The sequence below is a fragment of the Pipistrellus hanaki genome (assembly GCF_964339955.1).
Source record: "Pipistrellus hanaki genome assembly, chromosome: X".
Classification (NCBI taxonomy): Eukaryota; Metazoa; Chordata; class Mammalia; order Chiroptera; family Vespertilionidae; genus Pipistrellus; species Pipistrellus hanaki.
This window is the reverse complement of record NC_140524.1, coordinates 68,340,724-68,366,124: the sequence shown is the minus strand read 5'-3', so window position 1 is coordinate 68,366,124 and position 25,401 is coordinate 68,340,724. Positions and strand designations below refer to the sequence as shown.

Sequence of the window (25,401 nt, the reverse complement as noted above, 5' to 3'; positions counted from 1 at the left end):
TTGGATGCAGACCCCCCAATATTTCAAAGACATGCTCCTGTTCTTACTGATCATTCTGATATCTTATGTGGTACCACAAACAATAACCACAATATATTCCAACTTTTATATGTGCAGAGGGGTAGGGAATTTGAGTTCTTCAAGTAGATTGTAAACTGAGATCAGGAATAGGTATAGTCCACATCAGAAGGCTGGAAACCCAGTTTATCACCGCGTTCTTAAACTGCCTTATTGACTTCACTTAGTTCCTTAAAGTGTATAGGTATGACTTTAGTTTGACAAAAAACTGGAATATAGGAAAATGACCAGTCACAAAACCTTAGTATGAATCCTGGCTGGACCACTTACTATGTGACTTTGGGCAGCTTATTTAGCCTCCCTGAGTTTCCTGATCCACTTCAGGAAAATACCACCAACCTCAAAAGGCTTGTGATTGAGGTTGTTGTTTATAAAACTGCCAATATAGTGCCTAGCATATATTATTTGCTCAGTAAATATGACTTCCTTTTCTAATTTGTTGCCTGTGCAATCCTACTCAGCCATCAATATTGTCTGACAATATATTACACATGAAAATAGTAAACCCTCAAATTTTTAAAGGTTATTATTATTACTACTTTTTAAAAAATCCTCACCTGGGGATATTTTTCCATTGATTTTCAGAGACTGGATGAAAGAGGGAAAGACAGAGATAAATATTAATGTAGGAGAAACACATCAATTGGTTGCCTCCTGCACGTTCCCCAATCAGGGCCCAGGCAGGGGAGGAGCCTGTAACCGAAGTATGTACCTTTGACCTGAATCGAAACCAGGTCTGCAGGCCGATGCTCTATCCACTGAGCCAAACTGGCTAGATCTAAAACCTCAATTTTGCAGATGATGATATAACAGACTTCAGATTTAACGAACATTTCTGGTATGTCATATGTGAAAATTAACATGCTGTTACTTTAAAAATGCTTTTAAACAAGATTTGCTTATAAATTAACAGACTTGTTACTTTAAACATTTAGGAAATTGGTCATATGTTGGGAAAAACACTATAATAATATTACATATCTACAACTATAGTCTGCATATTTAAATCCAAGAGTCACTACTCAAACAATGCTCGGCAGATGATTAGCTTGTGATCACACTGCATCTTGAGGTAATTGGTTCTGTTGTCCTGTGACTTTTTGCAGTTTTAACTGGTGCTGGCCAGATGTTCCTATGTGTGCTAAGCCAAACCCCAGCCATGTGCATTTGTTTCCTTGAGGTGACTGGTGAATGCATGCATTTACTAGACCTATTTAGTATAAACTTAAAATTACAGTAATACGTATAGAAAACCTCTGTGAAATTAAACTTTTCGTGCAGAATTTTAATTACACAAACATGTCTACATAAGTAAAAACAGGTAAACTATTTTTTTTTTTTAACATAATGCATTCAGAAAACCTACTTTATTTTATAACAGACTTTCAGCTTTGGCACCTCCGCACCCGAAATATCTGTTACATAAAGGTTTCACTTATGTTACAAATATCTTTATGCCTTCCATAACAAGAACAGGGAAACACAAAGTCTCCTTTTCCAGTGTTTTTTATTTGCACATTTCACATTCATAAATAATTTTACACATTTATTCTTCTTTCCTTTATTGATTAAGGTATTACATATGTGTTCTTATTTTACAGATTCATTATTTATAGGCAAGATCAGGATTAAAGTGGAGCACTGAATGGTTCCAAAACATTACCAGTAAGAATGGCACGGAGTGAATGGTTCCAAAACATTACCAACAGGAATGGCACGGAGTACAAAGGCTCAGAAAGAGAGAACAGAGCAAACAAGAGCAGTGTGTGGCCACTCCCTACCAGGCCGCAGGAACACTGACTTCATTAAGGCAAAACCTTTACTCTGTTATTTCTTTCCCCCCTCCTAGTTTAACTCAAATGAAAAAAAAAAAAAAGGCATTCTATTCTCACACTACTGCTCTCTGAGGTCTTAATATATAAGCAACCAGATGTATCCTTTGACTATAAACACCTGAACAGACAAGTGAAATTTTGATGTATTAACCATCCCTCTGGGAGAATTTAAAAAAGGCAGAGTTGTTTTATCCTTAAGACTTTAAAAGAAAAACGGGGAGGGGTATACGTGTGTGGTCATGGTGGAAGTGGAGGGGAGACGAAAAGGGTTCAAGGAGGGGAAAAGATGGTAAACCTAACGCTTCCCATATACAACTTCCCTTGTGTTTTTCTCAGAGGCTGCTAATATAGTATTCTATCATATTCAGGAAAAAAAGATTGAGAGTTGTCTACCTTCAGTCAGTTGTAGGATGTAATGGGTAATAACAGAGAACTTACCCTGGGGAAGGAGTATATTCATTTCAAGTACTCAACAATGGAATTCAAATTTGTGCTCAACTATGTTCTCATCTAATTTGGTGTATTTTTTTTTTGTTTTAAATTAATATAGTTAACCTTTATGTGCCTCAATTTTCTGCTTGTAAAACGAGAATTGTAGTTCTTTATGTTGAGAATTAGAGATGCATCAAAAGCACTTAAGAATAGTGCCTGGCCAAATCAACAGAGACAGAAAGCAGACTGGTGGTTGCAGGAAACTTGGGAGAAAAGAAACAGGTAGTAACCGGATATACATTTTCTTTGTGGGGTGATGAAAAGTTCTAAAACGAGAGTGATGATAGTTGCAATTATATAAATATACTGAAAAAAATCACTGATTTGTACATCACTTTAAAAGGATGAATTTTATGATTAAGGGATCTTAATAAAGCTATAAAAAATTTTTAAAAATAGAATAGTGCCTGGCACATAGTAAGTGCCCAATAAATATTAGCTATTATTAGTAGTAATATTATTGTCATTATTATTTGGCCATCCTATGGCCTAAGTAAATCCCTAAAAATTCTTTATTTTTAATAAAAGCCCACAGAATCTAAAAAAGTATTTCTAATTTACATACATGGATTAACATTCACACATTTACTTCTATCTGAATTGCCTCAGAAATTAACAGTATGAGAATCACAATTTCACTATTTGTCTGTAATCAAACAGCTACATGCAATGGACATCTGATCACATTATGATAGGCTTTAGATAAATTCCAATGATTAGATGTTATCTAAAATTTTGAAATGACTAGAGATTTTCATTCATCTCCAGGAGTAAACAGAAAGTCCAGTAAATAGAATATATAAATGACATAATTAAGTCTTCATATACAGGCTTGCTAGCCTTCTAATCACATTTAGAGGGTACTTTATAAAAAGACAACTGTAGTCAACAGAAAAATGCTTTCAGTCCCATGTCCTATGGCTCCACAATGTCCAATAGAAAACCCCTGCCACAATGAAAAGACCCAATGCAACCCATGTAATAAGCCTTGTAAGAGGTAAAAGACTTAACAATGACTGACTGACTTTTAAGACTATACTGCATATTCAAATATGTTTGCATCAATTAAGTTTTTATAACCTGGACAGTGATTAAATCCAGTCTTAACCATTCCTATTGCTAAAGAATATAGCAATGAGTCTCTATCACAGAAGTAGGAGCAAGTGATAAGCCATGATGCAAGTGATAAATCACACACTGTAATTTCATCTGAAGTATGAAACTTCCCAATTCCTGTAACAGAGTTGCCTTTGTTGGAGTCCCCTTCCTTTATAGTCCTCCTTTCTATAAATTAGCCATGTGCCTTTGCAGCAAATCAGGGAAAACTGTTTCGTCACAGAAAGCAATGCACTTTTTGTGTATAAGAAAATATTTATACCCTCAAACTGACTACTTACTTTCAGAAAGATAATTAAATTTCCATTTCACCTTCATTTAAATCAAGTAAACCCATTTGCTAAGTCACCCAAGAGCAACAGATTAATACACAGAACAAACCGCCTTCACACCTACTATGTATAACCCTTTTCCATATGTACACACACAAATTCCTCAGAGTTGTGGCCTTAAGAATTTCTCACCAAATATTTAGCCTGAGTAAAATTTGATACTTAGTTTTGTTTTTGTTTTTGAGAAGCATGGTTATTTCTTTAATTTTACATTATAATCACTGAGACAGATTATAAAACAACTTTGGAACAGAGATCTTTTTAGTGGCAGTTAGAAAATTTCAGACAACTGATATGGATGATAATTTAGGACTAATTTCAAAATTAGGTCCAGTTTCAAAATATTGATTTTACCTAACTAAAGCATTGGCTTAGTCCTTGCATAGGATTTATTTTAAAATTTAAAAGGGAATTTGAAATAAATTCAAAAATGTTAGCCTAGGCTGGGACAGAGGGGGCCAACTTTGTAATGCTTTTGTAGTTGAATATCATTCTAAGAACCTAACTGTAGAAGTACTGTTCCCCTGGTTAATTTGAGGATGGAGAATATATGTTTTTAAAATCATATATCTCTATTTAGGTAGTCCTTAAATACAAAATGAATAAATAAGTTCTATGCTAAAGAAATAATGTGGAATACGAAATTCCTGTCTAAGTAATTGTATATTTACAATAAATGTTTTCTGCCTGATACCTAGTCTTTGTCTATTCAGAGTTCTTCAGTGTGCAATTTGTAGAAGGCAGCAGCTCATATTACATTAAAGGAACCCCAGTTAGCTTAGAATCAGCCTGCCCCAGACACTCTACTCCCTGAAAAGCCTTCAAATTTGTGTGCATAAATAGCTAAGAATACATGTAAGTGCACATGTCTAAGGAGAGCTAATTTGCTTTACAAATAGTCCAAAACCAAGAAAATAAATTGCTATTCCCTACCCCCAAAACCACATCTAATGAAAAGATGGCAGCTGTAAAGCCAATTCATCCTACACCATGCTTTAATGTAGGCCATACTACACAGAATAATAAAGAATTCCTTACACCTATGCTGTATTAAACTTCCTCATTCTACCTTTAGGAGAAGGTGCCCACATATGCCTTAAGGAACCACTAATCTATATTTTGGAGGAGTTCTACTTGGATAAATTCAAGCATTGGACCACTGAGAGCTTCAGTTAAAGGAACACTACATGTTGCTAACATCTTAACTTGCGTATTCAGAGCAAGGGTATAAGATTAAAACTAGAGCCACATTGGTATTATTCAGTGGTTAAGCATCAACCTATGAACCAGGAGGTCAAGATTTGATACTGGGTCAGGGCACATGCCTGGGTTGTGGGCTCTATCTTCAGTAGGGGGCGTGCAGGAGGCAGCCAATCAATGATTCTCTCTCATCATTGATATTTCTCTCTCCCTCTCCCTTACTCTCTGAAATTAATAAGAACGTATTTTTTTAAAGACATTAAAACTATATTGTCACTGAGCTGCTGTTAAGCAGGGCAGTAAGGTGATGATACAGAAAGATTGAAATAAGCTAATTCTTTAAGTGTCTTTTGCTTTTATTTAAAGCAACAGGTGCAGAATTTTCTATGATCAAAATCTGAATACAGGTTAATGCATGTTTTCTTCTCCCACATATATGAACCCCATCTGCCATCATCTGTCATTGTCTTTTTAAACTTAAGAGAGAAATAAAAGAAAATGGACATAGACTTATTCTAGTAAGAGAGGCCTATTCTAATAGTCTTAAGACAATGTGTTTAAGAGCTACACCTAAACTAGTATTCTCAAAATTGAAAATAAGTTACCAAATCTGTTCAACTTGTGGGAGGTATCCATGTGCTTTCCAAGTCACTGTAGTCACCCAAATGGATCACAGTGTCCGCTATCATGCCTTTAGAAAACATTATACTATTACTATGCACATGTATTTTAAAGAAATAGAGAAGAGTAGATAAAAAGAACAGCCTTTCAAACATCAGTTCGTTACATAAGTGGTGACAGTGCTTCACATAGCCAGTTACAAAATACCTCCAAAATTAGACAAAATAAAGCCAGAGGCAAAGTTCCATGGGGAATTACATTGTTCAGATGAGCTTTCAATTCACTGGTTTTTAATTTCCATTTCCTGATTTACTAAGGAGTAAAGGTGAGAATCATCCAACTGATAACAAAATAGAATAAGAAAACAGGATAAATGGCAAGGGCTTTGCGATTTGGAGGCTGGCTGTCAGCAAGAAAAGCTGTAGACGCTGGAGAAAATAAAACAAAACAAAAAAGAATATTGAATACAATGAGATTGTCATAACTACTAACATTTACTAACTTTAATGTGTCTGGAATAGAGTTATACTAAAGGTTCACTTATATTTGCAAATCCGAGAAAAAGGCATTCTGCAGCACAGTTTTCCTGACAGCTGAGAGCTGCTTGTTTCAAGTACCAAAGCTTTGCAAGTTTTCAACATTTCAGATGGAAACCCTTCCAAAAGGGGTCTCTTACTGTTTTCCGAGATATCATTAAACTGTGATGAATAGGCTTACAATAATGTACAAGTTTTTTCGCTAATATGGCAAATGGCCATATACTGCTGGGTCTTTTGAGTAATTGTTCTTCTTATTAGGTTAGCTCTTTTAGATGCCATCCCTCTTGTCTACCCAGAAAACACCTAATTATCAATGATCACCCTGCTAAGAAATCTTTCCTGAACAACCAGCTGGTATTCTGCCAGCTCATGTAAAACTGCCCACTTCCGTCCTCTGGGTCCTTTCTGTGCCTACACAGACTTCCATCTCCCACCTGAAACTATATTGTCTTTACGTACTTATATGTCTAGCTGATCCACTGGACTGTGGACTCTGAAGACAGAGTTCATGCCTAGCACAGTGCCTAAGACATAATTTGTGCTTTATAAATATTTGCTGAATTAAAGAATGAATGCTTCCAAAATTCTACTTTCTGAACTGCTGTGGGCCTGGATACCGGATACCTAAGCTGTTCAGAACCACATGTATGATAAATTATCAGACTCTAAGTGAAGAAATCTGGGACTTTCCCATAAGTAAAGCACCCAAGCTTAATAAACAGTCTTTGGAATATCAATTCTGGCCCTCTCAAACCTTTTTTAAATTATTATTACTTCTTGGCTTTTAACTATTTTCTAAGCAAAGAGATATTACTGCACTTAAAATATTAGGCAGACTGTTTATCTCATTTAATAAGATGCCAGTGAACACTTCTAGTGTAAAGTAGAATTTTAAGATAATTTTAGGAATGCTAAAACAATCAGCACATAGCATTCAATTCCACTGCTATAGATTCTTCCTAATCTTTAGCAGAATTTTCTACTGAAGCAGGAAAGTGCTATATTATGATTTTTAACAACCTATATTGGGAGGTAGTATAGTAAAGTTCTAAATGTGATCTGCTTGGGTTTGAAACTTGATTTATCTATTCAGTAGTTATATGTCCTAAGGCAAGTTACTTCACCTCTTGGAGTCTGTTCCTCATCTATAAAAATAGGACTATTAACAATAGTTTTTATTTATTAGGGTCATTGTGAGGGGTAAATGAGATAATACATATAAATCACTTATAATAGTGCTTAATCTATGATTAGCAATATATAAATGCTAGTTATTATTTTTATTTTGTCAGGAAAAGACCCAGCATTTCTCAAGTCACCTATGCTTCCTATACACTGAATGGCCAGATTATTATGATCTCTGAATGCATAATGATCTGGTCACTCAGTGTATATACCAGGACTGAGCTAGGTCTACTGTAATCTCCTTTTCCAACCCTATGCAATATTTAAGGATTAAAAAAAAAAAAAAGGTATGACTCCGCCCTACTGGTGTATCTCAGTGTTTGAGCATTGACCTATGAACCAGGAGGTCACAGTTGGATTCCCAGTCAGAGCACATGCCTGAGTTGTAGTCTCCATCCCCAGGAGGCAGACAATCAATGATTCTCATCATTGATGTTTCTATCTCTCTCCTTCTCTGAAATCAATAAAAAATATTTTTTTAAAAGTATCACTCCCACATTTTAGAAGTCCAGATACCTAATTCAGATAAGATGGATATCATATTTTAAAATGCCCATTTAGAACAGAGGGTTCTATGGACAACATAGTCAAGAATCATATTATTTGCATGTGAGTTAGGAGTTACACTGCTTTTCATCTGATCTTTATCTCTAACACATGCTTTTTTCTGCTCTGCTATTGTAAAGATAAGTACATTTTGACTCCTGTGACAGGCAACCAATCAATATGTCTCTCTCACACTGATGTTTCTCCCCCTCCCTTCCATTCTCACTAAAATTCTATGGAAAAATATCCTCGGGTTAACAAAACAAAACAAAAAAGTACATTCTTACCTACTATAGACCAGGCAAACATCACGATCACCACAAAAAGCCGGACTATGAAGTTTATTGGTCCTGGCTTGGCCAAAAGTACCAGCCGACAAACCAGCAATGCCACTGTCAAGGGAAGTATACAATAGCCCAGCACACAGAGGCTCTGAAAAAAAGATCTAAAAAACAAAGCACACATAAAAAATCATAAACATAGTATCATGATAGTTATTACAGACATCTACATAATACCTATACCCTAAAATTAACTTTATGAGGCTAGGCCTCTGCATTAGCATATGCTTTAATTTCTCTCCATACTCTTCCTTCTCTCCTTTTAAACTTCTTAAGAGTCAACCATCTAGGATATCAGATGATCTACTCTAATTCTTAAAGACCTTTCTCCCACTGAACCTCTAAGAAAATTCTTAATCTTTTCAAGTTTATAGACCTATTTGAGAATTTGTTGAAAGCTACGGACCATCTGTTCCCCAAAATGGACATAATCCTCTAACACAAAAATTCTGCCTATGATTTTAGAGCTGGAGAGAGCATCTGAAGCTTATCAAAGGACTCTGGATAATTTAAGATAATTTAACTCAACCAAGTTATCTCTGTTCAGTGGTTTTTATGAGAACATCCTCTTTATCCCTCATTTATTTTGATTTTTCTTTTCAAAAATTACCTAACTAGCCCTGCCAGTGAAGGTCATTAGTTGAGCACCGGCCCATGAACCAGGAAGTCAGAATTCAATTCCTAATCAGTGTACATGCCTGGGTATCAGGCTCAATTCCCAGTAGGGGGTATGCAGGAGGCAGCCAATCAATGATTCTCTCTCATCACTGATGTTTCTATCTCTCTCTTCCTCTCCCTACCTCTCTAAAATCAATTTTTAAAAAAATATTACCTAACTAGCCTGGCTCCCTTAAAAATCTTAGATATGCTATCTAAAAAAATAAGAAAGGATAGATTTTAATAATACTCACATATTTCCTCCAAGAAGTTTTGAGTTGAGGGTGATGGTAACTGCACCAAACCAGATAATGACAAACACTTCTGCAAACTGGGGCCCTCCATCATTTTCATTATCTGCAGAGCCTCTTTGAAGCATTCTATGACAAAAGAAAAATGGCATGAGAATTGACTATTCTTTTACTTAAAGCAATGAAGTTAAGACATGGGTTCTCAAAGTTTGAATCAGGGAGCTACCCTACACGTCACCTGAAGATCTGCAATATGTAGCTCTGTGAAAGGAAAATTTGTTAAGCCTCCATTCTTTTTTTAAAAATTTCTTTATTGATAAAGGTGTTACATATGTGTCCTTATTCCTCCATTACCCCAACAATCCCCCAAACTCATGCCTTCAGCTCCCTGGTGTCTGTGTCCATTGATTAGGCTTATATGCAGCATACGAGTCCTTTGGTTGATCTCTCCCTCTTACCCCCACCTTCCTCTACCTTCCCTCTGAGGTGTGATCATCTGATTGATGTTTCTGTGTCTCTGGATCTGTTTTTTGTTCATCAGTTTATGTTGTTCATTATATTCTATAAATGAGTGAAATCATGTGATACTTATCTTTCTCTGACTGGTATATTTTACTTAGCATAATGCTCTCCAGTACCATCCATACTGTTGCAAATGGTAAGAACTCTCTTTTTTACTGCAGCTTAGTATTCCATTGTGTAGATGTACCAGTTTTTAATCCATTCATCTACTGATGGGCACTTAAGTTGTTTCCAAATCTTAGCTATGGTGAATTGTGCTGCTATGAACATAAGGGTGCATATATCCTTTCTGATTGGTGTTTCTAGTTTCTTAGGATACATTCCTAGAAGTGGGATCACTGGCTCAAATGGGAGTTCCATTTTTAGTTTTCTGAGGAAAAGCCATACTCTTCTCCACAGTGGCTGTACCAGTCTGCATTCCCACCAGCAGTGTATGAGGATTCCTTTTTATCCACATCATCACTAGCACTTGTCATTTGTTGATTTGTTGATGATAGCCATTCTGACAGGTGTGAGATGGTACCACATTGTCCTTTTGATTTGCATCTCTCTGGTGATTAGTGACTTTGAGCATGTTTTCATATGCCTCTTAGCCTTCCGTCTTCTTTCGAAAAGTATCTATTTAGGCCTGTGGCCCATTTTTTTATTGGGTTATCTTCCTTTTGTTAAATTGCATGAGTTCCCTGTAAATGTTGGAAATTAAACCCTTATCAGTGATAACATTGGGAAATATGTTCTCCCATGCAGTGCGCTTTCTTGTTGGTATGTTCTTCCATCTGTTATTGTCTTCCTCTATCTCTTTTTTCAATGGTATCTTTTGCTGTGAAAAAGCTTTTTATTTTGATGTAGTCCCCTTTGTTTATTTTCTCTTTAGCTTCCATTGTCCTGGGAGCAATATCAGTGAAGAAGTACTTGATTAATGTCAGGGGGAAAGGGGTGTCTGTGTGGGGGGTACAGGAAGAGACTGAACAAAAATCATATACCTATAGATGAGGACAGCGGGGGAAGGGGGGGAAGGGCAGAGGGTGGAGTGGGAACTGGGTGGAGGGGAGCTATGGGGGGAAAAAGGAGAAACAATTGGAATAATCTGAACAATAAAGATTTATTAAATTTAAAAGAAAAGAAATAAACAATGTGCTTTAATAATTGTTACAATAAAAAATAAATAATAAATAAATAAATAAATAAATAAATAAATAAAAAGATCCTGGAAACTAATGACAATAAAAACACAACAATCCAAAATCTATGGGACACAATGAAAGCAATCCTGAGAGGGAAGCTTAAAGCAAGCACTACAGGTATACCTCAAAAAAAAAAAATGGTAATAAATCATCTAACACTACACCTCAAAGATTTAGAAAGATAGCAACAAGAAAAGCCCAATGTAAGCACAAGAAAGGAGAAAATAAAGATCAAAGCAGAAATAAAGGATATAGAAACAAAAAAAACAATTCAAAAGATCAATGAAACTGAGAGTTGGTATTTTGAAAGGATAAACAAGACTGATGAACCTCTAGCCAGGCTCACCAAGAAACAAAGAGAGAGGACCCAAATAAAATCAGAAAAGAAAGAGGCAAAATAACAACAGACCTCACCGAAATATAAAGGATGTTAAAAAATACTATGAACAACTCTATTCCAACAAACTGGACAACCTGGAGGAAATGGACATATTCCTAAAAAAAATATAACCTTCCAAAACTCAATCAGGAAGAATCTAAAAATCTCAACAGACCAGTGACTTGGGAAGAAATTGAAACAGTCATCAAAAAGCTTCCAGCAAACAAAAGCCCAGGGCCAGATGGCTTCATAGGAGAGTTTTACCAAACATTCAAGGAAGAACTAAAACCTATCCTCCTCAGACTACTCCAAAAAATTCAAGAGGAAGGAACACTTTCAAACTCCTTCTATGAAGCCAGCATCACCCTAATACCAAAACCAGATAAAGACAACACAATAAAAGAGAACTACAGGCCAATATCCCTCATGAATATAGATGCCACAATCCTCAACAAAATTCTAGCAAATGAGCTCCAGCAGCACATCAGGAAGATCATACACCATGACCAAGTAGGACTTATTCTGGGAATGCAAGGATGGTACAATATCCGCAAATCAGTAAACGTGATACATCACATAAACAAATTGAAAGATAAAAATCATATAGTCATATCAATCAATGCAGAAAAAGCATTTGATAAAATCCAACACCCTTTCCTGATAAAAACTCTCAACAAGGTGGGAATAGAAGGATCATACCACAACATAATAAAAGCTATATATGATAAACCCACAGTCAACATCATACTCAATGGGCAAAAACTAAAACCATTCCCTCTAAGAACAGGAATAAGACAAGGATGTCCACTCTCACCACTCCTGTCTGAGATAGTACTAGAAGTACTAGCCATTGCAATTAGATAGGAAGAAGAAATAAAAGGCATCCAAATTGGAAAAGAAGAAGTAAAATTGTCCTTATTTGCAGATGACATGATATTGTACATAAAAAAAACAAAGACTCCATCAAAAAACTAATAGATTAAATAAATGAATTCGGGAATGTAGCAGGATACAAAATTAATGCCAAGAAATCTATGACATTTCTATATACCAATAGTGAACTTACAGAAGCAAAGACTAAAAAAGCAATCCCATTTACCATTGCACCAAAAAAATTAAGATACCTAGGAATAACTTAACTAAGGAGATAAAAGACGTATACACAGAAAACTACACGACACTGAAAAAAGAGATAGAGGAAAATGTAAAAAGATGGAAGAACAAACCATGTTCATGGATTGATAGAATCAACATAATGAAAATGTCCATACTTCCCAAAGCAATTTATAGGTTCAATGCACTCCCTATTAAAATACCAACGGCATACTTCACAGACCTAGAAAGAACTCTCCAAAAATTCATCTGGAACAACAACAAAAAAAGACCCCAAATAGCCACAGCAATCCTGAGAAAGAAGAATAAAGTAGGAGGGATCTCAATACCATTTTTCAAGCTGTATTACAAAGCCACTGTTCTCAAAACAGCCTGGTACTGGCATAGGAACAGACATGTGGATCGATGGAATACAATAGAGAATCCGGATATCGACCCAAACCTCTATACTCAATATTTGACAGAAGATGTATGAACATAAAATGGAGTCAAGACAGTATCTTCAATAAATGGTGTTGGGAAAATTGGGACAGATACTTGCAAAAAAATTAAACTAGATCATCAACTTACACCATACACAAAAATAAACTCAAAATGGATACAGGACTTAAACATAAGACAGGAAACCATAAAAATACTAGAGGTATCCACACGCAGCAAAATCTCTGACATATGCCAAAAGAACTTCTTCACTGATACTGCCCATAGAGCAATGGAAGCTAAAGAGAAAATAAACAAATGGGACTACATCAAAATAAAAAGCTTTTTCACAGCAAAAGAAACCAACAACAAAACAACAAGAAAGCCCACTGTATGGGAGAACATATTTGCAAATGTTATCACTGATAAAGGTTTAAGCTCCAACATCTACAGGCAGCTTATACAACTTAATAAAAGGAAGATAAATGATCCAATTAAAAGATGGGCAATAGACCTAAATAGAATATTTTCAAAGAAGACAGAAGGAAGGCCAAGAGGCACATGAAAACATGCTCAAAGTCACTAATTATCTGAGAGATGCAAATCAAAACAACAATGCTTTACCATCTCACACATGTCAGAATGGCCAACATCAACAAATCAACAAACGACAAGTGTTGGAAAGGTTGTGGAGAAAAAGGAACACTCGTTGCACCACTGGTGCAACCACTGTGGAGAACAGTATGGACTTTCCTCAAAAAACTGAAAATGGAACTCCCATTTGACCCAGTAATCCTACTCCTAGGAATATATCCCAAGAAACCAGAAACATCAATCAGAAAGGATATATGCACCCCTATGTTCATAGCAGCACAATTTACAATAGCTAGAATTTGGAAACAGCCTAGATGCCCGTCAGCAGATGATTGGATCAAAAAACTATGGTACATCTATACAAAGGAATAGTATGCTGCCATAAAATAGGAATTCTTATCATTTGCAGCAACCTGGATGGAATTGGAGAACATTAGGTTGAGTGAAATAAGCCAGTCAATGAAAGAAAAACACAACATTATCTCATTCATTTATGAATAATAAAGAACATTATAAACTGATGAACAAAAAGATAGATACAGAGACAGTAAAGCAACAAACAGGCTGTGAAATTACAGCGAGGAGGGTAGGGAGATATGGGGAAGATAAGAGATCAACCCAAGGACTTGTATGCATGCATATAAGCATAACCAATGGATGAAAAACTCTGGGGAGGAAGGGCAGGTATGGGAGTGGGGGGGAGGGCAATGGTAAGATATGTACGCATATATAATACCTTAATAAAAAATAAATAAAAATATACATTGAACAAATGAGTAAATGGTAGCTGATTTGTGTTATGTAAGATCCCTGACAATAGACCTTCTGTATTACCTATTATTGTATCCACCTGGCATATAGTAGACCCCAATAAAATTTTATTTAAAATGTTTATATTTGAAAGATAATTTTTAAGGCATGAATCTGCAAGAAAAGAACATTTAACTCTGAAGTGTTACTATTAATAAAACACTTTAGACAATTAAAAAATTATTAGACTTAATAAATGAATTCAGCAATGTAGCAGGATACAAAATTAACGCCAAGAAGACTATGGCATTTCTATACACCAATAATGAACTTACAGAAAGAGAGACTAAGCCTCCATTCTTTCCAACTTCAAATGCCTCATGAGTACAAGGAATACTCCATTTGGCTTTGTTGGAATGTTTAAAAGTATCACCAATGGCCTTTTTTTGTTAAGCAGAGGTTATAAACTGAAAAATCAAATTGGCTCACAGATGTGCTTGAAATACTTTTAAATTCAAGTTGACGTTATTTTAATATTGAGAAGTTTCACATAAAAATAATGTATTTCTTTTTTTCTTTTTTTTTGAGATAGAAAAGAAGGGGGAGGAGGGGAAGGAAGGGGAATTTGTTGTTCCACTTATATGTGTTCATTGATTGATTCTTGTATGTGTCCTGAATGGGGATCGAACACGCAAGCTTGGAATATTGGGACAATGCTCTAGCCAACCGAGCTATCCAACCAGAGCTTATTTTTGGGTTTTCTTGAAAAATGAGAAGTTTCTAACATGAAGCTAGCATTTTAAATGACGACAATCAGATGTAGTTGGCATAGCAGTAGGTTCCACAAAGGGCTTACAGTCACCAATTCACAATGCATACATTCAACTTATTTCTCTAGCCCTTAAGACACATTTGAATTTGTAGTCCTTGGGTTAAGGTTTCAGTTCTGACATTTAAAAATTAAAAGTCTATAAACCTATTTAGTTGATTTTTTAAAATAAAAATATTCAGATTATTACTAAAAGACTTTGCTTTCAAATTGAGTAGTTGAACAGTCACTTAAATATCCTTTTTTTGTCTAAGAATTTTACAGATGTAAACTGTCTCAAATTCTGGACTTAGAACACTTGGACTCAGTGTTCATTTTTTCAGAAAAATAGTAAGTAACATCAAATTCATGACCTCTTATTATTATATGGTATTGAGAAGTCACACAGTAAGGCTTGCCCTGTTATGCTGTTTGCCAGTAAAGGCTTTTATATTGTGGTTGTGCATACTCCATTCTGAGTCCTAACAACCTGATGTAGGGGTGTCGAACTCAATCAGAGAAGGGGCTAAAATCTAAAATCCAGCCTAAATCGCGGGCCGAATGGTTTACTGAACAGTCATAAACTGACAATGTCATAAACTGACAGCGGAGTGCAGTGATGACAGCACGGTGCGGGCCACATTGCAAGGCCTGGCGGGCTGGATTTGGCCCGCGGGCCGTGTGTTTGACACATGTGATGATGCAAAGAATTCCAGCACTCATGATCACATGTTGCCTGAAATCCCTATTGCTTCAGCATGGTATAATGAAAAAAATATGAACTGGCCTGGAAAACAAAAGAGCCAGATACTGATTCTAGTGCTATTACTAGGTACGTAAACTAGAGAACATTACGGTGTCTTGGGTGGTCCAGTTTTATTCTCTGCAAATAAGGAGTTAAATGACATAATCTCTAAGGTTAATCTTTGAAGAAAAAAAAAAATAAAAAGTATATGCTCTAATATAAACCCTTCCATCAAGGCACTGAATTATTTCCTTGTTATTATGGTTATTAAAAACATAAAAAATAGAAGTCAATGTTATTACCTAAATTAGCATATGCTTGACACATTAAAAAAATAGGTAGAGAAGCCAGTAAGAAACTTGTTAAATTTAGAATCATAAAAGGTTAGGCCATGAAAGGACTCTCAACCATATTCTTTTACAGATAAATAAGAGAAAACCCAGAGAGGTTAGGTGGGAAGAGATGTGCAATATTCATAAAGGTAGAGAATGGATAGTCGAGGAAACCTAAGGTAAATCCCAAGTTTACCACTGATTATGTGATCTTGATTCATCCTCACTCTCCATGAACCTAAGTTTTTTGTTGAAAAAGGGAAATCACATTCACCTCTTATTATAAGAGAAGGCATTTAAACATTTTCTGGGAAAAATCATTATACAAATTTTGGTTACTAATAGCCCAAAGTCACTTTGCTGATAGGAGGCAGGATGAGAATCAAGAACTGAGTCCTAGTACAGTATTTTTTACATTCTACCCCTTGATATATTCCCATCTCCAATGGAACTTTGCTCTCCTTCTGCCTGAGTCTCCCTTTACATACAATGCATATGGACAGCATCACACTTGGAAATGTGATCTTGCTCTGAACTCTACCACTTCTCTGTAATAAATTCTCATTCATATATTAGTAAGATTTAAAAAGAATTATGTTTGCAAATAAACAGTTCTTTAACCTATAGATATTTACTTAAGTTAATTATAGGGAAGTGTACACGAATAAATAAATAGTTGTTGAACAGCTAAAACATGCTAAGAAGTCATTGGTAAACACAGGTAGACATAATTTTTACATCTTTAATGCCATCACTCTTTGAACTGATCTAGAAAGTACCTGACTTTTTATTTACTAGAGGCCCGATGCACAAAATTCATGCACCGGAGGAGTTGGGGGAAGGGGTCCCCAAAGCCCAGCCTGCACCCTTTCCAATCCGGGACTGCTGGCTCCTAATTGTTCATCTGCCTGCCAGCCTGATCACCCCTAACTGCCCCCCAGCTGTCCTGGTCAGCCCCAACTTCCCCCCTCTGCCGGCCTGGTAGTCCCCAACTGTCCCCCTCTGCCAGCCTGATCACTTCTAACTGCCCCCCTGCCAACTTGGTTGTGCCTCATTGCCCCCCACCAGCCTAGTCGCCCCCAACTGCCCCCCTTATAATCTGGTAGCCCCCAACTGCCCCCCTACTGGCCTGGTCACCCACAACTGCCCCCTGCCAGCCTGGTTGCTCCCAACTTCCCCCCTCTGTCAGCCTGGTCACCCTCAACTGCCCCCCCCCCCACTGGCCTGGTCGCCCCTTACTGCCACCCTGCCTGCCTAGTAACCCCCAACTGGACCCTTGTTGGCCTGGTCACCCCCAACTTCCCCACCATTGGCCTGGTCACCCCTATATGTCCCCCACGCTGGCCTGGTCACCCACAGAGCCTGATCAGTTGTTTGGTCGTCCCTCACTGTCCCCCTTGCCAGTTTGGTCACCCCATGCAGCCTGCTGTTCAGTTATTTGGTCAACCCTCACTTACCGACCTGCTGGCCTGGTTGCCCGACGCAGCCTGCTATTTGGTCGTTCATCTGGTCGTTTAGATCATGACAGCCCCTGGCTTTTTATATATTAGGATTTTTATTTTTATGCTACCTGACTTTTTAGATTTAAATACATAAGGAGTATAATATGTCATAGAAGTCATAAATAAAACATTCAGTCAAAATTCCCCAATTTTAAAATTCCACAAAAAAGTTTAGTATATCTCAAATGACAAAGGAAATATGTGTACTTACAGTGCGAGTGTCACACAAAGGACCAAAGGGCCCCATAAATCCCCTACAAGGCAAGAAAAGACAGAAGACTATTATGAAACAACCATGCAGTATTTTATATCTTTATGCCAATAGCTACCTCTCCCACTCTTGGAATTCAGACATTAATGCACTGTCTGCCTAAGCCTTCCCTCCTCTATTACCCCTTTCCTTGCCCTACCTGCTCCCCAATTTTAAATGTTCTTCATTATAGATCCTTTAAGTTTTATTTCATATCCCACAAATTACCCCTCTCCCCACTCACTAAGTCCCATTCCAATATGCTATAGTTAAATACCAATGGATGAGGAATACCCCATCCTGCACCTTCAGAAAGACTAGACTCAAGTAATTTCACCAATCTGAGACTACATTAAACAAGGCAAGTATAATCAGGCCCATCTCAAAAATCCTATCTAATAAAGGAGTAATTTGCAAATTAACCATCACTCTGTTACACCCACAAGCCACGCCCACCAGCCAGTCAAGAGCGAGTATGCAAATTAACCCAACTAAGATGGCTGTGGCCACAGAGCAAGCAAGAGGCTTGGGTTTCCCCAGCAATGGAGGAAGCCATGTTTTCCACACACTCTGGCCAGCCCAGGCCTCCACTCAAGGCTGCAAAGTTTCAATTATAGAAGATAAAGAAATCCCAACAAAAATGGCTGTGGCCTCGGAGCACGCAGGAGGCTTGGCTCCACTCAAGGCTACAAAGTTTCAATTATAGAAGATAATTAAATCCCAGATACCAGGGCCTCTGCTTGGGTCACCAGAGGGCGTGGCTGGCCTGCAAATCACCACAGGCCCCTTGCCCAGGCTGCCTCATGCTCCAAGGGAACCCCCACCCTGATCAGGGACACCCTTCAGGGCAAACTAGCTGGCCCCCACCCAAGCACCAGGCCTCTATCCTATCTAATAAAAGAGTAATATGCAGATTAACCATCACTACAACACACAAGATGGCTGCCCCCATGTCATCAAAGATGGCTTCCCCCATGTGGACACAAGATGGCCACCACAAGATGGCCAACAGGGGAGGGCAATTAGAGGTGACCAGGCCGGCAGAGGAGGGAAGTTGGGGGCAACCAGGCCTGCAGGGAAGGGCAGTTGGGGTGGGGAGATCAAGGCCTGTAGAGGAGAGCAGATGGGGGGGACCAAGCCAGCAGGGCAGGGCAGTTAGGGGTGACCAGGCCTGCAGAGGAGGGCTGTTAGGGGTAAACAGGCTGGCAGGTGAGCAGTTAGGCCTCCATTAGGTTGGAAGGGGAGTCATTAAAAGGTGATCAGGCTGGCAGGCAGAAGCAGTCAGGGGCAATCAGGAAGGCAGTCAGGCAGGCAGGCAGTTGGAAACCAGCAGTATTGGATTGTGAGAGGGATCCCAGATTGGAGAGGGTGCAGGCTGGCCTGAGGGACACTCCTGCGCCGCCACCCCCCCCCCCCCCGGCTGTGCACAAATTTTGTGCACCGGGCCTCTAGTATGAAAAATATAGCTGAGAAGCAAGTCACTTTCCCAAGTTTATATCAACAGTTAGGTATAGAGGTGGGGCCAGAACCAAGGTCTTTTGATTCCTACTATGAAGTTCTTTCCACTCTGCCACACTGCTTTTCCTTTATAATTACTACATTGAACTAAAATGGGATTGCTGTTGTTAAAGGTAAAAAATCAGCCCAATATTGGTAATTTTATAAGGTTAAACTTGTTTTAAAATTTTATTTCTTTACTGATTTTAGAGGGAGAGAGAGAAAAAAACACTAATTTGTTGTTCCACTTACTTATGCATCTATTGGTTAATTCTTGTATGTACCCTAACAGGGGATCGAACCCTCAACCTTGACACATCCAGACAATGCTCCAAACAGCTGGTCTACCCAGCCAGAACTATAAGGTTAAACTTTAACAAATAACATGAAAGCTTTTTGAAAAGTATAAAAGGTTCTGCCAACATCAGGTCTAACCACAGTGATTCTCAATCAGTAATGATTTGTGATTATTTTATTCCAGCAATTCAATAATATGCAGCTTAGAGCACTATTACCTTCCTCACATATATAGATTTACCTAAAAGAACACTACACACTTATCAACTGAAAAACTGATTTCAAGTACAATTGACATTAATAAACTGGCTTTTCAATGCACTGAAAATTTTTTTAATTTGTAAAAAATCTGTAACAGTATTTTTAAATGTGTTTTTTTATCCCCACCTGAGTACGTTTTTACTGATTTTGAGAGAGAGAGAGGGAGGGAGAAAGAGAGAAAGAGAGAGAGAATCATCAATCAGTTGCCTCCTGTGTGAACTCAACTGGAGATCAAACCAGCAACCTGGGTATGTGTCCTGATTGGGAATCGAATCCACATGTTTCAGGGTACTGGATGATGCTACAACCAACTGAGCCAACTGGTCAGGGCTCTGTAACAGTATTTTAAAACTCTTTTCTTGTTGTTGTTATATATATATAAAATCTCCACAAAATTCACAATTTTAGTCACTTTTAAGTGTACAGATACTGAGTAAATTGTTGTGCAACTATCACCACCATTTATCTCCAGAACTTTTTCATCTTCCCAAACTGAAACTCCAACCCATTAAACAATAACTCCCCACTCTCCACTCAGCCCCTGACAACTATCACTTTACTTTCTATCAATTTGATTACGCTAGGAACCTCATATGAGTGGAAATCATTGAATATATGTCCTTTTTAATCTGACATATTTCACATAGCAGCATGTCTTTAAGGTTTATCCATGTGTCAGCATTTCACTCATTGTTAAGGGTAATATTCTATCCATTTATGATAAATATTATGGTGTATATGCCACATTTTTTCTCTGCATCCATCAACAAATGTCTAAGACAGTGGTTGCCAACTGGTGGTCTGCAGACCACTGGTGGTCCATGAGATCCGAAAGGTTGGCGATCTCTGGTTTAAGGAAACCTTTGGAGCAACAGTCGCCAACTGGCGGTCTGTAAGGTCCGAAAGGTTGGCGACTGCTGTTCTAAGATGTTTTCACCTTTCGGCTATTGAGAACAATGCTGCTATGAACATGGGTGTACAAATATCTGTTCAAATCCTTGATTTCAATTCTTTTGGATGTACAAACAGAAGTGGAATTGTTGAATTCTTCTATGGTTAATTTTTTGAGGAACTGCCCATACTGTTTTCCATAGTGGCTGCACCATTTTACACTCCCACCAGCAATAGTAACATACAGGGGTTACAATTTCTCCACATCCTCAACAGCACTTGTTATTTTCGGTTTCTTTGATTGATAACAGCCATCCAAAGGGGAGTGAAGTGGTATTTTATTATGTTGTTGGTTGTTTTTTTAATTGTTTTGTTTACATATATTTTTATTGATTTTTTACACAGAGGAAGGGAGAGGGATAGAGTTAGAATTATCGATGAGAGAGAAAAATCAATCAGCTGCCTCCTGCACACCCCTACTGGGGATTGCCCACAACCAAGGTGCATGTCCTTGACCAGAATCAAACCTGTGACCCTTCAATCTGCAGGCCGATGCTCTATCCACTGAGGCAAACCGGTTAGAGTGGTTGCTGTTTTTTTAGATTATTTTTTAAGTTGTGCCGGAACCGGTTTGGCTAAGTGGATCGAGCGCCAGCCTGCGGACTGAAAGGTCCCAGGTTCGATTCTGGTCAAGGGCATGTACCTTGGTTGCAGGCACACCCTCAGTAGGGAGTGTGTAAGAGGCAGCTGATCAATGATTCTCTCTCATGGATGTTTCTAACTCTCTATCCTTCTCTCTTCCCCTCTGTAAAAAATCAATAAAATATATATTTTTTAAAAAGATTATTTTTTAAGTTGTGAATTTTTTCCTTGTTACTTTGCCAACAGCTATAACACGATAGGGCAAAAGTGCAAATTTTGGCCATGAATGCTCACCCTTTGTGCCAGCCTATCTATCTATCCCCATGAAGTTTGAGAATATACCTCAACATCCTATCTAACAAAAGAGTAATATGCAGATTGACCATCACTGAAACACACAAGATGGCTGCCCCCATGTCATCAAAGATGGCTCCCCCATGTGGATACATGATGGCCACCACAAGATGGCCAGCAGGGGAGGGCAGTTGGGAGGGACCAGGCCTGCAAGGTAGGGCAGTTGAGAGGGACCAGGTCTGCAGGGGAGGGCAGTTAGGGGTGGCCAGGCTGGTAGAGGAGGGAAGTTGGGAGCAAACAGGCTGGCAGGGGAGCAGTTAGACATCAATCAGGCTGGCATGTGAGTAGTTAGGGGATGATCAGGCTGGCAGGCAGAAGCAGTTAGGGGCAATCAGGAAGGCAATCAGGCAAGCAGTTGGGAGCAAGCAGTCCTGGATTGTGAGAGGGATGTTCAACTTCCTGTTTAGACCCGACCCTGGTGGGATGGAACACCCCCCTACCCTGTGCACAAATTTCGTGCACTGGGCCTCTAATATGACATAAGCTAATATTCATAATTAATCAGCAAACTAACACACTGGTTCTGTATTGTGAGAAGCAACCTTGCTTTGAACTGAACCAGAGCAGCATTTAAAAGGATTTTCACATCTGGGGTTGTAGTGGTAGATTGGAAAGGGTGCTGAACTTGAAAACTGTATTCTAATCCTGTCTGTGTGATTTCTTAATTTTATTTATTGAATTTAGAGAGAGAGGAAGCAGAGAGAGAGAGAGAGGAAAACATTGATTGGCTATTCCACTTATTTATGCATTCATTAGTTGTTTCCTGTATGTGTCCTCACTAGAGATTAAATCCACAACCTTGTGGTATCTGGATGATGTTCTAACCAACTGAGCTACCTGGCCAGGGCAATTAATTCTTATCGCCATCTCTCTATATAAAAGCCTAATATGTTGTTAGTTAATAGTCTCTCTAACTGTTCAACCATTTGACCAGTTGCTGTGATATACACTGGCCATAAGAGGACAGACGCTCTGACTGGTAGGTTAGCTTGCTGCTGGGGTCTGGCCAATCAGGACTGGGTGAGACAGCCCTCCCGCAATCCCTCCCTGGCCCCAATTGTGCACTGGTGGGGGTCCCTCGGCCTGGCCTGCGTCCTCTTGTAATCTGGGAACCCTCAGGGGATGTCAGAGAGCAGTTTCAGCCTGAACCCCACAGGCCAGGCAGAGGAACCCCACTGGTGCATGAATTCATGCATCGGGCCTCCAGTAATCTGATATAATCCAATTTAATCATTAGGATGAGAACAGAAAAATATTTTAGTAAGAAGCCACTATTTGTTGAGTGCAGTTATTATGCTCTCATTGACAATAAAGGACACATGTTATATTCCTAATTAGATAGAAGAGGAAACTAAAGCTCAGAGACATTAAATAATTTGGCCAGTTTAAAAACACCTGCTCTAGGCAGTGACTTTCTCCAAGGTCTAGGAAGACTATAAAAAAAAGTTCACTAGAAAAAATGGAATTTAAGACAGTTTTTGTGTCTGGATGGGCCTGGGCACTGGGTGGTGGTGTAGGGGTCTTTTTAAGAATTCAAAATCATGGGCCTGCTGTCATACTGATCCGGGATTCAGTTTTCAATTCATTGCTTACCTGTGTGGGAAACATTGAGCTAAGAAATTAACATAAAGTGGTCCTGTGTTACTTATATTCTAGGATATCTGCAAGATGCAAATGTGAATTCTCTTTATACAGAAGTCTCTTTTTCTAGGCTGACCAGGAATCCCACAGATAAGTTTGAAATTCAAAAATATAAAATACTAGACAGCCTGTGTGATCTTAACAAGGCACTCAGCTTCTTTGAGACTCATTTTCTTAATCTGTAAAACACAAATAATAACTCCTCCTTCACAAGGTAGTTGTAAGGATTAAAAAAGATAATGTGTTGAGGGAACAGAAAGGCGGTTCTCAACCTGTGGGTCGCAACCCCTTTGGGGTCAAATGACCCTTTCACAGGGCTCACCTAAGACATCCTGCATATCAGATATTTACATTGCGATTCATAACAGTAGCAAAATTACAGTTATGAAGTAGCAACGAAAATAATTTTATGGTTGGGGCTCACCACAACATGAGGAACTGTATTAAAGGGTTGCAGCACTAGGAAGGTTGAGAACCACTGCACTAGAGTAATAGCTGGCATTTATGGAGTGCTGTGCAAGGAGGTTGATATGCACTACCATCTCTAACCCTTACCAGAAGGTAGATGCTATTATCTTCACTTTAACAGAGGAAGAAACTTCAGCTCAGCAAAGTTAACTGTCTTTTCCAAGATCACACAGCTAGTGGAGCTACCACTATTTAAACCAAGATTTGTCCATGTTCTTTCCACTATAAACCAATGGTAGCAAATCATCTATCAGCTCCAGCCCACAATACACTGCATTGGAAAAAATTCTGACACTGCATCCAGTGTTCACTCAGAGTGATGGCACATTGCCACACATTTGACATCCCTAAAATCCAGCTGAAATGCTATAAAAAATACAATGTACACTCATGTACAACATAATTGTTACTATTCTCAAATTCAAGTTTTCTAACAAAAGATACTAAGAAAACCAAGAATACTTGATAAGAAAAAGGTCTAATAATTTGAAGAATTCTAAATAACAGCATAACTTATTGCTAACATTGTCGATAGAAATCTTGAACAAAGCAGTCATCCGATTAAATGATAGTTCTAAAAATAAAAATGTCAATAAAGGTACTATTAATTTGTTAACCCTTAATGCGTATTAGCTATTATTCTAATTTAACAGTTGAACATTTTGCCTTTTTCTTGGGGATTGTTAGCTCTTTGGTTGAACAAAGTCCCTATGTGTTTACAGCTTCTAGAAATTACTTTTTACAGTGTCAATTATAGCAGATGAGGATATAGTGTATATTATTGGTGAGGACAATCTCTGGAATTACATTCTAAACTTTTAATTTCTTGCAAAAATTTCATTTATATACTTTTTCATATTGCAAAGTGTTATCAGTTTTTTGTTTGTTTTTTTTCTACCACAAAGCCTGTGCCTTATAAAGTACTTATGATAAGGTATGATGAGAAGCAGCAAATCCTCAAAAACCTCATACTTACAATCTCTCAAGAGAGTATTACTTTTCCTTGGGTATAAAACATGCATGAATTTTTTCCCAACAGCTTTTAGATCACGCATCTGAAAGACATACACAACTATTATATTGTGAGAACCAAGTTTGCCAGGCAGCCCCCTAACTTAATTTGCTAAAATCTCCTTTATTTCAATTTCCTGGGAGGCCATTGTTGAATTTTAGAGTTAAAATTCTAGTTCAGCCCTTTCACTATACAACCCAGAGACAGGTTTTTTTTTCTGTTAACTCCTTAAGCTTACATCTCTTTACCATATCCACCAGTTCTGTTTTGATTTTTTAAACTGTAAAAGAGAAATATAGCTCTCCTAATATGTTACTTATAGAAACTAAAATCTGTTCTGTAAAACACAGCATCTGGATTTCAGTTTATATATAATGACATCCCAAGGGCCAATTAGCTTGCTCCCTGGCCACCATATTCTCCACAATATATAAAATAAATTATTTTCAACATTCCCAGTTTTACTGGCAAATAAATCCTAGAAGCCAGATTAACTAATAATCAAGACATTTGAGAAAGGGTATGGCAATATAACCACTCAAAATA

The 25,401-nt window shown here is 38.0% G+C and overlaps 1 protein-coding gene across 2 annotated transcripts in view; it reads right to left on the bottom strand.

Annotated features, from left to right (window-relative positions):
• Positions 1-1,350: 1,350 nt before the first annotated feature.
• Positions 1,351-25,401, bottom strand: part of YIPF6 (Yip1 domain family member 6) — a 37,709-nt gene continuing 13,658 nt past the window's right edge. For both annotated transcript variants that reach the window (XM_084869759.1, XM_084869760.1), the window contains exons 3-7: positions 24,820-24,898; positions 17,754-17,796; positions 9,197-9,322; positions 8,232-8,389; positions 1,351-6,102 (exon numbers count right to left, since the gene is read on the bottom strand). In XM_084869759.1, coding sequence (XP_084725885.1) covers positions 5,987-6,102; positions 8,232-8,389; positions 9,197-9,322; positions 17,754-17,796; positions 24,820-24,898 — 522 coding nt within the window. In that variant the 3' untranslated portion in view covers positions 1,351-5,986. The remainder of the gene's footprint in view (positions 6,103-8,231; positions 8,390-9,196; positions 9,323-17,753; positions 17,797-24,819; positions 24,899-25,401) is intronic.